The 18,286-nt window shown below is 36.9% G+C and overlaps 1 protein-coding gene across 5 annotated transcripts in view; it reads left to right on the top strand.

Annotated features, from left to right (window-relative positions):
- The window catches only part of PANK1 (pantothenate kinase 1), a 55,515-nt gene extending 49,249 nt beyond the window's left edge, over positions 1–6,266 (top strand). For all 5 annotated transcript variants that reach the window (XM_045854329.1, XM_045854330.1, XM_045854331.1 and 2 more), the window contains 2 exons: positions 2,481–2,606; positions 4,853–6,266. In XM_045854329.1, the coding sequence (XP_045710285.1) occupies positions 2,481–2,606; positions 4,853–4,912 (186 nt within the window). In that variant the 3' untranslated portion in view covers positions 4,913–6,266. The remainder of the gene's footprint in view (positions 1–2,480; positions 2,607–4,852) is intronic.
- Positions 6,267–18,286: the final 12,020 nt, after the last annotated feature.

The following is an 18,286-nucleotide window of genomic DNA, read 5'->3' as shown; positions in this document are numbered from 1 at the left end:
GGTAACAAACTCTATATAACATCCTTTTTTTTTTTTAAGATTTTATTTATTTTTTAGAGAGGGAAGGGAGGGAGAAAGAGAGAGAGAAACATCAATGTGCGGTTGCTGGGGGTCATGGCCTGCAACCCAGGCATGTACCCTGACTGGGAATCGAACCTGCGACACTTTGGTTCACAGCCCGTGCTCAGTCCACTGAGCTACGCCAGCCAGGGCTACATTCTTTTTTTTTTTTAACAATAGTTTTATTGAGATATAATGATACACCAAGACATTCACCTTCTACAGACTATTCTACATTTTGCTTTGGTTGTTTATCAAACTTTTAGTGTGAAAATGGTGAGAATACATAAAGGAGAGACAGAGTATAAAGAATCCTCATGTAGCCATCAACTGAGATATCAGTTACTGTTATTAAGTAACTGATGTTATTAAGACTTTGCCATATAGGTTTCATCTATCTCTGCTTTCTCCCTCCTCTCTTTTTTGCTAACATTAGAAAGCAAGTCCCAAACATTATGTATCAGTCTACCCTACATGCTTTAATATACACTTTGGGAAATGTTGCCTCATACTTTTTTACATAATAATACATGTTGAGATTATTCATATACATACATTTAGAATTGCCTTATTTTTAATGGTCATACAGTATCCTAACTTGTAGATAGGCTATTCTAGATTTGTTCATTTTCCTAATGATATTTAGGTTTTTCTAGACCTTGCTGTTATTTTTTAAAATTGATTTTGTGAATATATACATGTACACACAGGCACCATTTTGCACACATGGAATTATACATATAGGATAAATTCCTGGAAGAGAAATTGCTGAGGCAAAGATATGTTGATTGTAATTTTGACAGATAGCGATGGTTCTAATTAATTTCCCACTATAGAGTATAAGTTTCTCCACATAGGGTTATCAAACCTTTTTATTTTTTTCCATCTCCTGGGTAAAAAATGCTACCTTATTTTGGTTTTAATTTGTATCATATTATAAGTGAGGCTGAGCATTTTTTAAATCTGTTTAATAGCCGCAAGCATTTCTCCCTTTGTGAGTGTGTGCAGGCTGTCCGTTTCAGTCCTCTTCGCGCATTTTCCTGCCGAGTTGTTGATCTCTCCTTATTGATTTGTAGGTAGATAATACATTTTATGTTATATGTACTGAAAATATTTTATGATAATTGCTTTCCATTTGGATTTGTTCTTGGGTCCTTCAGAATAAATGAGTTTTTAAAGTAAATATATGCCTTTTTTAATGAATTCTGAGTATGACACTTTCTATAAAAAGAATCCTCCCGTTTTCTTCTCATCTCTTCTTTCTTTTCTCTCTTTTAATTTAACATTTATACTTTTTGCTTACCTGAGATTTGTTTGAAATAAGGAATGTCCATCAGCTTTTAATACCACTTCTATTATTCCTCTGGCTTTCTACCTAAGGAATGCAGGACTGGGGTTTTGAGCAAGTCCTACCTTGGACCCACCCCCTTGTTTTGGGGTAAAAGGTGAAACTCCCAAATTTAATTAAATTCCTTTTTAATCCGAGTTTCTCACTTTGAGTGTTCTTTGCCACCTCTCAGTCTGGGTGGTCTGTGGTTACAGTTCTTACTTGTGGAAATTTACTAGTACAACCTCCCACCCCTCTACCCATGGAAATTTTTTCAGAGTGCTTAATGGGTTCATGAACATGCATTGTTAAAATTTGAGACAGTCAAAAGGTGATGTTCCAAAACTCTGTTACTCTTGATAGACTGAACAGAAAATAATAGCAGCTTCCAAGACTCTTCCCCATGATATGAGTGACCATAGCACCTGGCTCAGGGAGTGAGCGGTGGCAGCCTCTGCAGATAGACAGGCCCAGCCCAGTGCTGTGTGGTGTCCAGAACACCAGACTGTATCTGTGACAACAAAAATACAAATGTATCCTTTGTTACTGTATTTTAGCCTACGTATGGACCAGACAGGATATTCCCCCACATACTCTAAAGGTAAAGAATATTGTTTCTTTTTGTTCCCAGTGTTTGGCACAGAGCAAACTGAGCAAATACATTAGAAATAACCCATGCCATGGCCATTTTATTTATGAGTTGGTTGTAATAATATTTTATAGTCAGAAGTTTGGAGGATTGAAGAAACGCACAAGCCAGTTTAGCTGAACTAAAACTCCAGTTACAATTTTATGTATGAATGTTGGGAGATGAATTTCTTATCAGACTTAAGGCAACTTAGCGATCCCTGCAGATAAACCCGGTGTCAGTCTCTGCCTCCAAACAAAGTCTCACTATCTTCTTCTCGTGCAAAGTACTACAAGGTTTGCTCCACTTCATCTTGGAAACGCTAAAATAATTCCATGTTTAATAAAGAAATTTACTTTGCAAGGTTTGGGGAGTACAGTGATGTATGGAACATTGGGTCTTTGCTAATTGCCATTGTTCTATGCCATGGCTCAATTATGTTCTTTTGTTTTGTTGTTGTTCCAGAATATTGACAGAGTTGTGTTTGTCGGGAATTTTCTCAGAATCAATATGGTCTCCATGAAGCTACTAGCATATGCCATGGATTTTTGGTCCAAAGGACAGCTAAAAGCTCTGTTTTTGGAACATGAGGTAAGTTCCAGTTTGTCTAGCATATGAGGGGTCTCTTAATCTGCATTTATTATGCAGAGGATAAAGAAGAACAATATTTAAAATGGAACCTCTCTTATCCAACAGTGAGGGCTGGTAATTGCTCATTAAAAAGCATCTTTCTACTCTAATCATTTTATTGTAACACAAATGTGCAAATGTTCATTCACTCACCATTTTTTTTGTTGTCAGACCAAGGCCAGTTTTGGGGCATGAGTTCTACTTATTGGAACTCTGTAGTTGTCTTGTTTTTCATAATTGTTTTCATATTCACTTTTTTTTTGATTTCTGGTTTGTTTCTTTAAAGTGGATCAAGAAGTTAAAGATACTTATAAGCAGTTTGGTTGTAGAACTGTAGGTGTCCCCCTCTGGGTTTCGTGTGTGGCACCTGTCTGAAGAGCTAAGTTTGTGACTACCTGTTTTAATCTTTGTTTTGTTTTGGTTCCAATTTTGTTAAGATACAGTTGACATAAAAGGACTCAGGGACATGGACAACAGTGTGATGATTGCCGAGGGGAGGGGGCTATACCGGGACTAAGTGATAATGGAAAAAAATACTGGGAAGATTTTTTAAAAGCTGTAACATTGTATAAGTTTTAGGCCTACTAAATAGTTAAGGCCCAATGATAGAAATTAATCCTGAAGAAAGCCTTTTTTCTTCTTTTTTTCAAGCACTTTAAAACATAAAGATTTGATATATGTATATATTACAAAATGATGACCATAGTGAGTTTAGTTATTCATCACCACACATTGTTACAAAGATAATTCTTCCTTCTGATGAGAATTTTTAAGATTTACTCTCTTATCTCATAACAGATTTTAGTATTAACTACGTTTTTCAATCTTTTTCAAGAATTTTACTGGATTTTTATAGAAGTGACCATTTTATATTCTCTTTATTAGTCAAGTTGGCATAAAATTAAGTTAGATTATTACACTAACAATTAAATTGTCATAAGTAAATGTGAGGATAAACACAGCTGACTTTTGGCAAATAAACAACTCAATTGGTGTTGGCATGGAAGCCTTTAGGCTATGAGAGGAGCTGCATGGCCTGATCAACTGGTGTACATGGACGTCAGCCAGCCTGTTTACGGAGGAAATGGACAGTGTTGGTTAATTCAGAGTCCCTTGCATCGAGTTTACACACTAGTGCCCGTCAGAGGTTTCTGAGAGCGCGTGAGGGGCACCCCTCTTGCCACCTTCTCTATCCCTACCTCTAAATTCAGCACTGTAGTAGGGAGCAGCTGTTGATCACAGGAGGTACCTAATCACTTGGGTATATTGCAGCAGAAAAAATGGTGAGGGAAGTGGTATCACCAATTTCCATTGTAATGAATAACTCCTGTTGCATTTTTCTCATTGTCAAACTGAATAATTTATTTGAAAAGTTGCTGATGGATTTTTAGTTATTTAGAGCTCTTGAAGCTCCTATTTTGTTTTCATTAAAGCGTAAAACAATAAGAACTTAAATACTAAATAGTTAAGGCCCAATGATAGAAATTAATACCAAAGAAAGCCTGTTTTCTTTTCTTTCTTTTTTTAAAAAGCAAGCTTAAGGCATGAAGCAATATAACTTCTTGCCTTCTTGCCTGGTGAGGGGAATGGAGTTCCATAATTTTCACTTTCCCTCCCCCAAGCAGAGCAGCTCCCTTTTTATCTGCTTACTTACTGATTTTCCACATAAGATTTTATTTGAAAAAGAAAAAGTCACCTCAACTTTAAAAAATAGTTAAAATGAAAAATGAAAACCACTGTTTTAGTCCAGCTAGTGTTGCCATATTTACTGATTAAAAATATGGGACAAACTTATTTTACATGGCATTTATCCACCTTTTCTCTGGCAACCCTAAGTCCAGATTCTCTTGGACTATTTATCTTAGCCTGATGCCTATGTTAGTGGCCAGAGCTGTTTCATGCCTGGGGCACATAAAAAAAATAAAATAAATCTTATAATACCAACAATACATGGCACTTCTGTAGAACTCACTGTGTGCCAGTTTTGTAAGCACTTTACATCAGTTAACTTATTTAATATGTGTAAACAAATCCATATTCAATAAGTTGCATTATTATTATTATTCCACTGTGTCTCATGGCAGAGTAAAGGTTTTAAATTTTTCTCAACTACACCATTAGGGGGCAGCATTCTGAGAGTTACTAAAAACCATAGGTATTTGGCTCAGTTAGGAGGCAGTTATACAGTTTTCCCATTGTTTTTGTAGGGTTACTTTGGAGCTGTTGGGGCACTGTTGGAACTGTTCAAAATGACCGATGACCAGTAGGGAGGAGCCGCAGATGGGGCAGAGACCTGAGAGCCGCTGCTGGAAAAGGTGGAAGCTGCTGTGGGACGGAAGCCAAGCCATTCATGGCAGATGTACCTGCTAGATTTGTAAATAACCTAAAATCCTTCTAGCTGATCTTTTACTCTTGAGTTTTGAGCTTATGATTCAAAATGGGAAATACAAGAGTTTTTTTCTGTATACTGTATTTTTAAGAAAAAACAACATTTTGTGCAGCGTGGCCAAACTTACCAATTTTATGCATTAACTTTGCAAAGTTGTATGATGTTTAAGAAGGACCTGAAAATTTAAGTGCTGTTTATACTTCTTCTGGGGTTTACTGATCAGTGTGGTAATTTTAAATTCGTTTAGTAATTACTCTAGGAGATTTTACCTTTACTTATATTTTTCATGACGTTTCATGATTTGCTGTTGGTTTCAGATGAAACTACAAATCTAGCATGTTTTACTGTGAACACTATTTCGTTTGTGTTTGTGTATCTTTTATTGTCTTGTTTTTTTTTCTGTTTGAATGTCTTATGGAGAAAGAGTCTTCCCCCGTTCCTGTCCTCAGATGACTCCCCTTCGCCGCCATGCCTTCCTTCACTGTAGTTGTTCAGATTAATCAAGGTGCTGTCCAACTCAATACAAAGTTAACCATGAGACCTAAAGCTCTCAAAAGTGCCCTGGAAGGGGAAACTCTGAAAGTGTTCATTAATGTAAGGAGTCTGGCAAAAGTTGAAAATTATATGCAATTTGGTCATATCCCTCATGAATCTGCCCTATGATGAAATGTCCTCATTTATGCACAGCATATGAAGGGCAGCAAACCCTGGTGCGAGACATTGGCATTCACAGAACACCATCTCCCGGGAGATTAACTGCTCCCATTGGGAGATTTAGGGGGAGTCGTGGATTGAGGTATCAGGTAGTACTTTTTGTTTTGTACATGTATATGCCTAGGAGCTTTGTAACATGTCATCTTAAATAATAATAAATTTTTTCATTTCAAATATTTTAAACTAAAAATGATGTTTCAGTCCTAGTTGCTAAAATTAAAAAAAAATTATGATGCTGGTACGTATTTTTTTTTTAAAGACATCATTGGAACTGATGAGTAACTTTCAAATGTGAATCTACATGGACATTGAAACACATTCGACCTAACAATTAAGAACTAATTAATAGTGTGAATTGAGCGTCTTGTCAAAAGGGATTTTGCAAGGGCGTTGCTCCATGAGGAAGCTTTCCTTCTCTGCCTTCTGAGCACCCCTTTAGTTTCCATATCAAGGCTCAAAGTTGATGTTAATTGAAGTATTCACTTGTCTGGTTGAAATAAAGCCTGTTTCTGTTGTGATTTTTTAGTGTATATGTTATTTTCATTTCCTAATCTTCATGTTCACCTTTCGTGCTTTTGTCCCATGAAATGGACGTGTGTTGCATGTTTGCTACTCTGCATTTCGTAGATGGAAGCCGTCCCGTGAGTACGGCAAAGTCCGAAACACTGTGTCTTCAATTGACGCTGTAGCTCTATGCAGGACTTTTTAAAATAGTTTTCTTATTCTTATATAATTAACTCCTTATTCCCAAAATCGCTACTATACTGGGTAACTCCAAAAGAGTTTCAGAATTTGGTCATCACAAATATATTTTATCAACTTCCACCAGGCTTTAAAAAATTCAAACAACTAAGGTGTTCTTGAAAAAGGCAGGTATAGAAATCTACGTATTATCTATGATAGTGCCTTTTTAAAAAAGTTGCTCTTTTCTACCATTCCTACTTATTTGCCAGGGAATAGCACACCTTGGGTCATGGTTCTGCAAAAGAAATCAGGGCAGGTCGATGTGACTAAATAATTTTGTTAATTATCTGGAACCACTTGATCTGTCATTAGCAATGTTTAAAACATTGGTTCAGCTAAGGAAGTAAATTATTCTGTTAAAACAAATATCAGTTAAATGTTGTCTACAGAGAGCCAGCCCCCCCCCCTTTTTTTTTAACAACGAGGGACTTGTAGCCTGAGGATTTTTACATTTACTTGAATTACAGAAACTTTCCTTTGTCTTAGTGTCATGAGGGAACTTGGGAAGAAGGAAGAATTTTTATCTTGAACCGCATGAAGTCAGAAATGTCTGGTAGTCCCGAGCACAGCTTCTGATTGTGAGTCAGCTTCAGTCTGGGTCCAGCTCAGCCACTGACCAGCTGTGCAGGCAAGTCACTAGCCCTCTCACTAAACCCTAGTTTCCTCACTCATAAAATGGGACAAATAGTAGTTTTCACCTGCATATTTAAAGAGATTAAGCCTGGCTGGTGTAGCTCAGTGGATTGAGCCTGGGCCTGCGAACCAAAAGGTCGCTGGTTCAGTTCCCAGTCAGGGCACATGCCTGGGTTGTGGACCAGGCCTCCGGTGGGGGGCATGCAAGAGGCAACCACACATTGATGTTTCTCTCCCTCTCTTTCTCCCTACCTTTCCCTTCTGTCTAAAAATAAATAAATAAAATCTTTAAAAAAGAGAGAGATTAGCCCGAGGCTGACACATAACAAATGCTTCATTAATGTTAGCTATACTGAAAAGAAAATAGAAGTTTTAACTAATGCATTAAATCAGTGATTTTTAGCCTTCTGGAATGTGGGAAACTTTTTTTAAGATTGTATATTTTTAGAGAGAGGAGAAAGAGAGGGAGAGAAACATCAGTGTGTGGTTGCCTCTCACACACCCCCTACTAGGGACCTGGCCCACAACCCAGGCATGTGCCCTGACTGGGAATTGAACTGGCGACCCTTTGCTTTGCAGGCCAGCAGCACTCAATCCACTGAGCCACACCAGCCAGGGCTTGGAATGTGGGGAACTTATTTTAGCACAGAGGTTCTTCACAGATTTCCATATGCTAGTACATATCTCTAGCCTTCAGCCCCAATTCCAAATCCCAAATTCTTCAAGTTTATCTTGATAACTCAGTTGACAGAAGAAGTTACTGGAGCATTAATTATCACACTTCGTAGGACTCTTCACACATTTTATTGCAAAGCTATTAATGTATTTGACGACATGGTACTGCCCCAAACACTGCTAGGGGTGTTAAGTAGTGAACAACTCTAAATTTTGAAGTTCATCTGGTCCCAAGATTTTCCAATAAACAGATTGTGGAAATATAATTGTATTCTTCAGTTTATGTAGTAAGCATGGACTCAGAGTGCCTTTGTTGGGAACTGTGGTTACAGGTAATTTATACTTGACATCATTCAGTCACACAAGGAGTATTAAGAAGTTACTTTGCCAGGAAGGAACTAAGGAGACCAGAATACAGCCCCTGCTGTCTAGCAAGGGGAGGGTAGAAGTCCTAAGCCAATGCATAATAAATTCTCTCAGGTGTCATTGATTCATTCATTCACAAATATTTATAGTAGTGAACAAAAACCAATCCTTACAGAGGTTACATTCCTAGAAGGGAAGACAGATGCATTAACAGTTATATAATAGAATATTAGATCAGTACTCCAAAGAGAAAGGTAAGGTAAGGGGCTAGAGGTTGGGCAGGGGGTGGTAATGCTGTTTAGACAACGAGGAGAGAAACTACTTTTTTGGTTAGAGTGATCAAAGACAACATCTCTCAGAGGTGACATTTGAGTAGATTTGAATGGAGTAGGGAGCGCACCATGTAAACACCTGGCAGAAAATATTTCATTCCTGGGAAATGAGAACGGAGGTGTGAAGGAACTGCAAGCAGGCCGGCGTGCCTGGACCAAACAGTGCGGAGAGTGGTGGGAAATGCAGTTTTAGGCATAGCCATGGAGGAGGTCCTACACGAAGTCCGTAAGTGAGGGTGGAAGGCTGCCCTTGAACGAGGCATTGGTTACTTCTTGAGGAGGGGACTAGAAAAGTTTCCGGAGTCTTAACCAACATGTAAAGGCCATGGAGTGGCCCAGGAGGGGTGGGCTTCCCAAGCAGAGAGCAGGGCGAGAGAAACATTGTGTGAACAGCCTGGCTTATTCAGGGAACTGGACACTGTTTGCGTGAGCTGGAGCCTGGTCAGAGAGAGAGAAACCAGACACTTGGAGAGAGGAAACCAAACAGATTATGGAAGGTCTCATGTCTCATATTATGTGATGCAGATTTTGGTCTTTTCTGTAGTCATTGTGGAGCCATCAAAGAGTTCCAGGTAAAGTGAAACTAGAATTAATCTGGCTCAAAAGTGATACTCTAGCAAAACGTCCCATCGAGGTCAATGTAGTAAACCAGTGACTGCGCTTTTGAATACGTAGCTCCACCCACCCCGTTATCGCGTTTCCTTTATTTCCTCTGTCGTGCCAAATCTGCTTCGTGAACCACATTTCTCTGTAACTAAGATTGTTACATAAACTCTTGAGAATTTTCTTACAGGACAAAGGCTACTAAAAGCTACAACTCTACTATGATTCTATCCAGTGTGTAGAAAGGTTTCAACACTAGTGAGCACCATAAACTGTATTACTTGTGGAATTGTTTGGAAAGAAGGCACTTTTCCTTCTGGTCAGAAGGTGACCTCAAATTTGTGAGGAAGATTTAATTAATGCACATTTTTTAACTGGGTCTACCTGGTGCTCATTCATCCACTTCTTATGTATTTAATTTTGACTATATGCCTATGATCTGGGAGGAATTGGGTATCATTTAGGATCCACTCAGTTGTGACCAAGATAGCAAGTTCCCTGCTTTCACTGGGTTTACATTCTCTTCAGGGAGATAAGACTTTTAAGTGTACAAACCAGTAAATAAACGCCAAAATAAAAGATAGCAATAGAAGCTCTAAAGGACAGAAACAGGTGACATGATAGAGAGGAAGGAGGACTTTCTTAGATGGGCATGTGATACAAATAGGAGTAAGTTAGAGCTTTGGCTTTTTTTTTTAATTATTATTATTATTTTTTAATCATTGTTCAAATACAGTTTTCTCCCCTTTACTCCTAATCCAGTCCAGCTTTGGCTTTTGAAGAATGACAGTCAAGTTCATCTTGCTTTCATTTTCACCTTAATGAAAATGAAAGTTTTGGGAAAACAGTTTGATAACTAACTTATTTTCTTTTTATTTTACTTAGAATATTTAATTTAGTTTGCATATTCATTTAAAGTTATATATTACATGAAATATATTTAGTAATGCATTTTTACTACTCATTTTATGAAACAATATTATTTGAACCATTCATTTGAATCTTCATTGTCAATGTCTTTGTCATGATCAGTCATTTAGTAGTTTCCAGAGTGCACTAAACTTGACACGCAGCACTTTTGCATCCATGTATGATACTGACACTGGATTCTTTTTAACCAAGCCACAGAAACCTACTCCTATAATGAGCTCTGTTCCTTGTTTCGTTTTCCAAAAGGTGTATACCAGTGATGCCACGGTGTAACCATTTATGTGGAGCCTTTTTTAAAAGGCTAGTTTACAAGTACTCATCGCTAGCAATACAAAAATAAAAGAAAATTTGTATTAAAACTCTTGGCCTCTTTTTATACTCACTTTATAAAGTAAATACTAAACATTCCAAACTAGAATTAATTGATATTCCAGTTCATGCTACCAAATAATTCTCAACCAGTTCTCAATGAGAATTCATCTTTTTTTAAAGGGTAAGTATTTAAAAAAAATTTCAACAACTTTTATGTGCACATAATCTATAAAGTCAAATAGTTCCACAAGACTAGTGAAAATAGCAGTATCCATGTTTTCTTTTCTTTAATTTCATCATTTGGAGCAAGGCAGCTTCCCAGAAAAGGGTAAGGTGGCGAGGGAAATTTTTTTGAGTACTTGCATGTGTAAAAACTTCTAAAAATATTTTCACTCCACCCTCATACCCAATTAATAGTTTAGCAAGGTATAGAATTTTAGAATAGATACTGTTTTTTGTCAGGATTCTGAAGGCATAGTTTTGTTATCGCTAAGCTTCCCATGTCGTGAGAAAGCTGATACAGTTCTGGCTCCTGATCTTTGTGGGTGAGTGCTATTTTTCCTCCTCTTTCCTGGAAGCTTTTAGACACTTTTCAGCTTCCCGTTTCAGCTCCAACATGTATTTTCAACACTAGATCCTGTCAACAACTACATCAGTCCAGGACTCTCTGTCTTCACATGTTATACTGTGGCAGTTACTGCCAAATTGCCCTCCCAAAAAGTATGAGTATATACACTGGAAATGTTAATAGTGCGTATTTTCCTTCCTACTCACCCAAACTAGGTATTATCAATTCTTTAACCTTTGCCAGTCTTATAGGTGAAAAATACCTTATTTTAATATAAATAAAAAGTCTTTAAGGTCTTCCTATTCCTTATGTTTTGATTCTAATGTTGGCCATTAAAAGGAATTTATTGGTTCAAAAGAGAAGCTGTCGTGCAGCCTTTGGGAAGGTAATGCAGTTGAAAGAGTTAGCAGAAGCTCTAATCTTCTGTGGTCGAGGCCTGACTCAGGTTGCTGTGTGACCCTGGGTTGAGTTTCTCAATCTCTGAAGCCCTCAGTTAGCTCATCTGTAAAATGGGGAGAAAATAAATTCCACATATGATTGTGAGCATTAAATGATAGGCAAAGAGCAGAGAACCACCTGGCCTTGGTGCTTAGTAAAAGTCAGTGACAGGCAACCCCAGAAGGGCGCACCCGTTCACACTGCCTCCGCCTCTGCCTCCAGGAGTTGTAGAAGTGACCTGCATATTGTCTTCTGCAAATGCTGACTGGTTTTTTTCTGTGTGATGAATTAGTTTCTTTTCATGTAAGATCTGTAGTTATAAAAATGTGTTAAGTACAATTTTCAAAATGTCCCATGTATTAGCACTTTTTACCTATTAGTATCATTATGAACTAGGAAAATAGGTAGTATTATTTCTAAACACTATTTCTACAGTTGACGAAAACAAGACAGACAAAGCCAAAACAACTTGTCTAGGTTAAGAGTGAGTAGGTTTCAGGTCTTGTATAAAAATTTAGGTTTTAAAAGTTAAGAAGTGCCAAAGTGTCACTTTATTCCAGGTGAACTACCTTGGTATAATATATAAACACTTTAATGAATAAATATGGGTGAATCATAATTAAGATATCAGTTGTTCATAGATGAACATACTTCATTCCTAAAATGTCTAATGGTTTTTGAAAACTATGCAAAACAGTTAAAATATTTTCCTTATAAATGTGTTGGAGTTAATATCAGTAGTACATCCATTCTGCAAAGTAATAAACTAAGCTTCCATTATATTTGTATTATAAAAAAGGTAAATCAACCTAATTTGTACTGTTGTTTAATAACAAGGATTGATCTTTAAAAAAATCTCAAAAGTCTCTTATAATATAAAACTTTCTGAAAATCACCTATAAGAATTTAGGTAAGAATATACCAGCAAATCTGGGGGGACTATTTTTTAAAATCTAGAGAACAATAACATAATCCCAAATTATATAAAGCAAAAATGAATAGATTGAAATGAGAAATAGAAAATTCAACAATAGCTAGAGATTGCAACACACTATTTTCCATAGACATAGGATACCAACCAAGAAATATAAGATGTGCAGAACAGTATAAACCAACTAGACCTAACAGATATCTATAAAGCACTTCATCCAGCAACAGCAGAATGTGTCTTTGCAAATGCATGTGGAGTATTCTCTGGGAAAGAAAATACACTAGGCCATATAAAAGTCTCAATGAGTTTAAAACAATTGAAATGAGACAAGTTATGTTCTATGTTGACAATGGAATTAAGTTGGATGACAATAACAAAAGAAATATGGGAAATTGATAATTAGGTAAGAATGAAACAATACACTCCTAAATAATCAGTGTGTCAAAGAAGAAATTATAAAGAAAAACAAAATACTTTGAAATTAATGACAATGACAATACAACATGCTAAAACTTTATTGGATGCAGCTAAAGCACTACTTAAGAGGAAAATTTATAGCTGTAAATATTATTTGGCCATAAAAAGGAATGAAGTTCTGATACCTATTACAATATGGATGGACCTTGAAAATATTGTGCTAAGGGAAAGAAGCCAATCACAAAAAAACACATATTGTATGATTCCATTTATATGAAATATCCAGATTAGGCACATCTATAGAGACAGAAAATAGATTAGTGGTTTTCTAGGGCTGGGGATTTGGAGAAATGAAGAGTTACTGCTAATAGGTATGAGGTTCATTTTGGGGGGATAAAAATGTTCTAAAATTAACTGAGATGATGGTTGTACAACTCAGTAGAAATGATTGAAATATATACTTTAAGTGAATGATATGTGAATTATATTTCAATAAAGCTGATTTTCAAAAGCAAGTTAATTTGAAGATCAAAAAAATTCTTTGAACAGTGCAAAAGTGAAATTATGTAAATTAGATTTTTTCACAAAACTAATGTATCATTTTTCAGTTTTGTAAAATATTCTACTTGTTGTTTTTTATTTTTCCCACCTTCTTTCCTTGTACTTTTCTTAAATACTCACATTATTAGACACAACCACCAAGTACCTTTAGTCAATTTGTGTGGTCCAAAATTAATGTGGTTACAGTAGGGCCACTGTGATCTAAATGACAGCCCAGTTGTCTAAGTTTTCCTTTGTTTAACAAATGGATTTCTTTTTTAATTTTTTTCAGTTATAGTTTATGAAGAGCTTTAAATTTTCTCTTAGGTTATAAAGCAACTAGAAAAAAAAATAGACTTTTTAAATATGAGACTTCTTTCTTCTCTTCCTCCCCTTCACTCAGTTCATGACATTTTCTGCTATTTTAAACAGGTTTGGCATCTGAGGAATTTATACCATTTGGCTGCCATGACATGGCTCAGAGACCCTTCATGAATTATGTCTATTTTAGCATGTTCCATTTGTGAGGCAGGTGGTCCATGTCTTCTTGTGTGTCTTTGAGAGATACTTCAATTTAAAGTAATGGTTTCCTATTAACTACTCAAGTTTATTTACCCTGACAAAGTGATTTTTTTCATAGTATGTTCTCAGACTATGTTTTCTAGCATTTGTGTTGCGTGTGACTGTTCGTTCATGTATATGTGCTGTCTTAGGGAAGAGAGTTAATCCTGCAAATAATGGATCTAGACAATGTCTATGAAAACCATAATTTAGGCAGAGTATATTTTTAAACTTAATACTTGAATCATTTGTCAAATGTCACTTTCCTTTAAATATAGACCAAGAATGTTTTTGTATTAAGCTCCATAATTGTGTGGGTTGAAATTAGGCAAGTTAAATGTGACTGAGTTTTAAACAGGAACATTTTAAAGCATTCTCCTTTGGGGTTTGATTACTATTTATATTGGATTCACAAATTTTAAAAGCAGTCGCTCTTGTCTGTTTGTTCATGGGCCAGCATCAATACTGAGTTTATCAAGTAGTTATTTATGCAATGTTTAGACAAGCAAAATGAAATGGAGAAGGGAGACGATTGTCTGTGGATCCTACCTACACAGCTTTCAGCAATTGTGAAGAAAATGGTTTGGCTGTCCAGAACAACTGAGTTTTGTTAGCTATACCCTGAACATTTAGTTAATTGCACAGTTCTTCCCGTTCTTTAGCCTGTGTTTCTGCAGGTCATGTCTGACCTCAGCTGTCAGTGGCCATCATGGCTGTGGACATTAATTAACCATGAGGACTCTCTCAGCAAAATCAAGCTGTTGGGATCCTTGTCCATTATAAAACTTGGTCTCACAGAACCTTAAGGATCATTTTATCTGTTTTAGTGGCCGCAGGGAAGAACATTACCAAGACATAACCTCACTTGGATGTAAGAAATTAATCTTTAAAAAGCATACATGGTATTAAGATTTGCTTTAAAAATAAATCACCCCACCCACTCTGCCTAGTTTTTGGATGCCAAGCAAAATCTAAATATACTGGCATGCAAATATTAAGATGCAGAGACTTATTAACTCATCATATAATATTAATTATTGATGAGTTAATACTCATGTTGTAATGTCAGCCACAAAAGAGACTTTGACTCTTTTGTAATTCTATAACAACTCCCAAAGGAGTTAATCTTGATCATTCAAGTGATAGGTTGCAAAACTATGCTAAAAGGCTTGCCCAAAGCAAGGTTACCAAGTATGAGAAGTGGAAAATACACTTTTCGCTATTATTCTAATTTTTAAATTCCTGTATGAATGCTGAACCACTGTTCAGGGAATATCAACTAGGAAGGTGCCAAATTGTTAGCCTGCTTTGAACTCTCAGAGGTTCTGACCTGGTGCTGGAGGAAGGCAGAGAGCTTGGAATAGATACGGCCTTTGACATTCTTCCAAACCTGAGCCTCTGGGGCTCTAATAATTAGGCATTGAGCCTGCCCTTTACAAAGTACCCCATGGGAATAAGGGGTGTTTACACAAAAGAGAATTCATAACAATGACAGCCCTGATGGGTTAAGACTTTCATATGCTTGGCACTCTGTGTAGGTAAGTAACCTTTAATCCGCCAGGCAGTGAATGAGGTGGGGATTCCTGTATTCATCTGACAGGAGAAAAGGCTGAGGCTTGGAGAGGTAAAGGAACATGCTCCTGATCACCTACCTGAAATCCAGACACCTGAAGTGACCCTCTGGGGAAAGTCCAAGCTTTGGGTCTGTCTGATCCATGTGTTTGCCTCCACCACCCAAAAGGGATTGTGTAAAGAGGCAATATCTGACTGGTTAACTGTCACTCCCAGTATTCATCTCATTGAAATTTCTTCACGCCCCGGCTCAAGATTTCCCACTGGCTGGTCTGAATTCCTAGCTCAAGTGCTTTCCCTGTTTGTTATTCTGTTAAATGCTAACATTCCCCCATTTGGCCTTTTCTCTTTTTACCTTCCTCCTCTTCCACCACACTCTACACAGACACTGATCCTAGACTCCTGCATTCCAAAGTACCCATAAACAACAAACAATTGCTTAAATTGATTGGCTAAAACCTGCATTTGGTTAAAATAATATTTCATCTTGTCCAGGAAAAAATACTGGAGTCTATGAAACACTGACCTGTCACTGCAAAGATGCATGCTGAAATTATTTTTGAAAATTAGAATAATTATTGACTTCTGTATCAACTTTTATGATTTGAGATAAACACTTTCTATTCTCAATAACTTATGTGTCTTAGTTGTGATGTTGCTTTGCAAACTGTATATTTCTTATGAAACCAGTTAATCTTGATTTTTTTGTGTTTACTAATCTTTCAGTTATTAAATGTTGGGAGAGAGGTATTTGGAAATTATGGTATTTGGCTTTTGGTGTTTCTCATTACATTTAAAATTTTTAGTGGTGATGCAATTTTAATTTCATCAAGTAAACCTTTTTTTAACAGCTAATTAATTTTTAAATGACCTATCATTTTGCTTGACTACAGCTTATATAACAATTTAGGAGAGCTTGTCTTCTAAATCCATTGGTTAAAAATAAATTTTTTATTGAGTTATTTTTATTTCTTTTCAATTTTTTTGTGCCTAGAAATGATGTAGAGCTGTATGAAGTTGTCCTTTTAAAAAAATGGAATCCTATGTTCTCAATAGCTAAGCCCAGTGCAAGTGCTTAAGTAATGGCAGCATTTCAGATGTCAGATGGCTTTAATTGAAGAAGATGCTCATAATCCAGGTATCTTTTTTAAAAAAATTATTTTTATATTTGACATACAGTGTTATATTCATTTTGAGTGTACAACATGGTGATTAGACAAATATATCCCTTATGAAATGTAATACAGATTATCTTTTTTAATAAATAGTTCATTTTTCATTGTAATTATTTTCAATAATACAGGATATCTTAAAGTGTGGTGTAGGCTAGCATGCCTCAGAATAAGTTTGCTTCAAATGACTGTGTGAGGACCCAGACCTTCAGAACCAGAATTCCTGGGAGTGGAGTCCCAGAAGGCCTCTCACAATATCCCCAGCTGATCCTTATACACTTATATTAGAGAACCACTGTCCTAAGGTTGTATTACTACCAGCACTAAAAACCATATCCATTTCTCAAAAAATTAAGACTGGAGCTACCATACTACTCAGCAGTCCCTCTTCTGGGGATCTTGCTGAAAAACATGAAAACATTTATTCATAAAGATATGTACCCCTACGTTCACTGCAGCACTATTCATAGTAGCCAAGGCCTGGTGATGGGTAAAGAGGATATGGCACATATACACAATGGAATAAATTTCAGCTGTGTAACAAAGGATGAAATACTACCATTTGAGACAACATGGATGGATCTTGAGAGTATCATGTAAAAAAAGGACAATGACTACATGATTTCACTCTTATGGAAGATGTAAAACAGAGCAGCAAATGAGCAAGCAGTAACAAACAAACTTGTAGATGGAGATGACACTATGGTGGCTACCACAGGGGAAGGGGTGGGGTGGTGGTGGAATGATGTGGATGACAGAGGGAGACAAGACTTAGGTGATGGGTGCACATGCGATATACGGATGATACACTATAGAATTGTACACTTAAAAAAACATACCCATACTTAAAATAAACCTTCCTGATTCTCTGGTAGTCATACTCATGTGCAGGAAAGTAGCAGTGTTTCATGATCAACTACTCATTAGACCAATTCTGTCTTTATGGTCAAAATGATGGCACCCCACAGAAAGCAATCAACTACAGCTACTGCTTGATGACCGGCACCCCTTCAAACAACAGGCAAAGGTGTCCTTCCCTTATGTTGATTCTGGTTTTGCCAGTTCAGTTTTGGAGTCTAGTTTTCTGTTCCTGTTCCACTTCCATGTTTTCCTAGTACCTTCTTTGGCATAAGAAGGGAATGTTCTGAGATTAGTTTGCAGGGGACAAGGAATCTCTTATCTGGGCAGTTACTGGGCTTCAGATTGTCTGAAGGTCGTCTCGGGTGAGCCACTACCCTCTCTCCAAGTATGGAAGTGACAAAAGATATCTTCATAAGGTCAGCCTGCACATACTTTTGCTGTCATCTCCGATTACTCAAACACTTTGCATTTTTGAAGTGCTCTGAAAACACATTAAAAACTTTACAGACAATTTGCATGGAAACTTAAAGATTCCATTTCTTCCAAAAAACTGCTCTACTGAACGGCAGAGGCAGCGTTGTGGTAGAATTATTCTGGGCTATGGGAAAGAGTGATCATACCTTACAATCACGTAGTCCTTCTTCACTGAGGGGTCTTCCAAATTTCCTCTGGCGACAGCCACCAAAAATCTATGTCCAAAAAACTTAGTCTCCTAACACAGAGAATGTTTATGAAGGTCTCCGTGACCGAAGTTAAGCTAAACCCTGTTTATTAATCTCCACTCCATAGAAGGCTCACCAAATTCAGTAAGTATTGACTAATCACCTCTCACAAGCCTGGCACAGTCTAGCCCCAAATCCCATCTCTGGATTGCCAGAGCCCT

Source organism: Phyllostomus hastatus, unplaced genomic scaffold (genome assembly GCF_019186645.2).
Source record: "Phyllostomus hastatus isolate PE091 unplaced genomic scaffold, TTU_PhHast_1.1 phas_scaffold_1066, whole genome shotgun sequence".
Taxonomy (NCBI): domain Eukaryota; kingdom Metazoa; phylum Chordata; class Mammalia; order Chiroptera; family Phyllostomidae; genus Phyllostomus; species Phyllostomus hastatus.
Note: the sequence above shows the minus strand (reverse complement) of the source record. Positions and strands in the feature narration are given on the sequence as shown.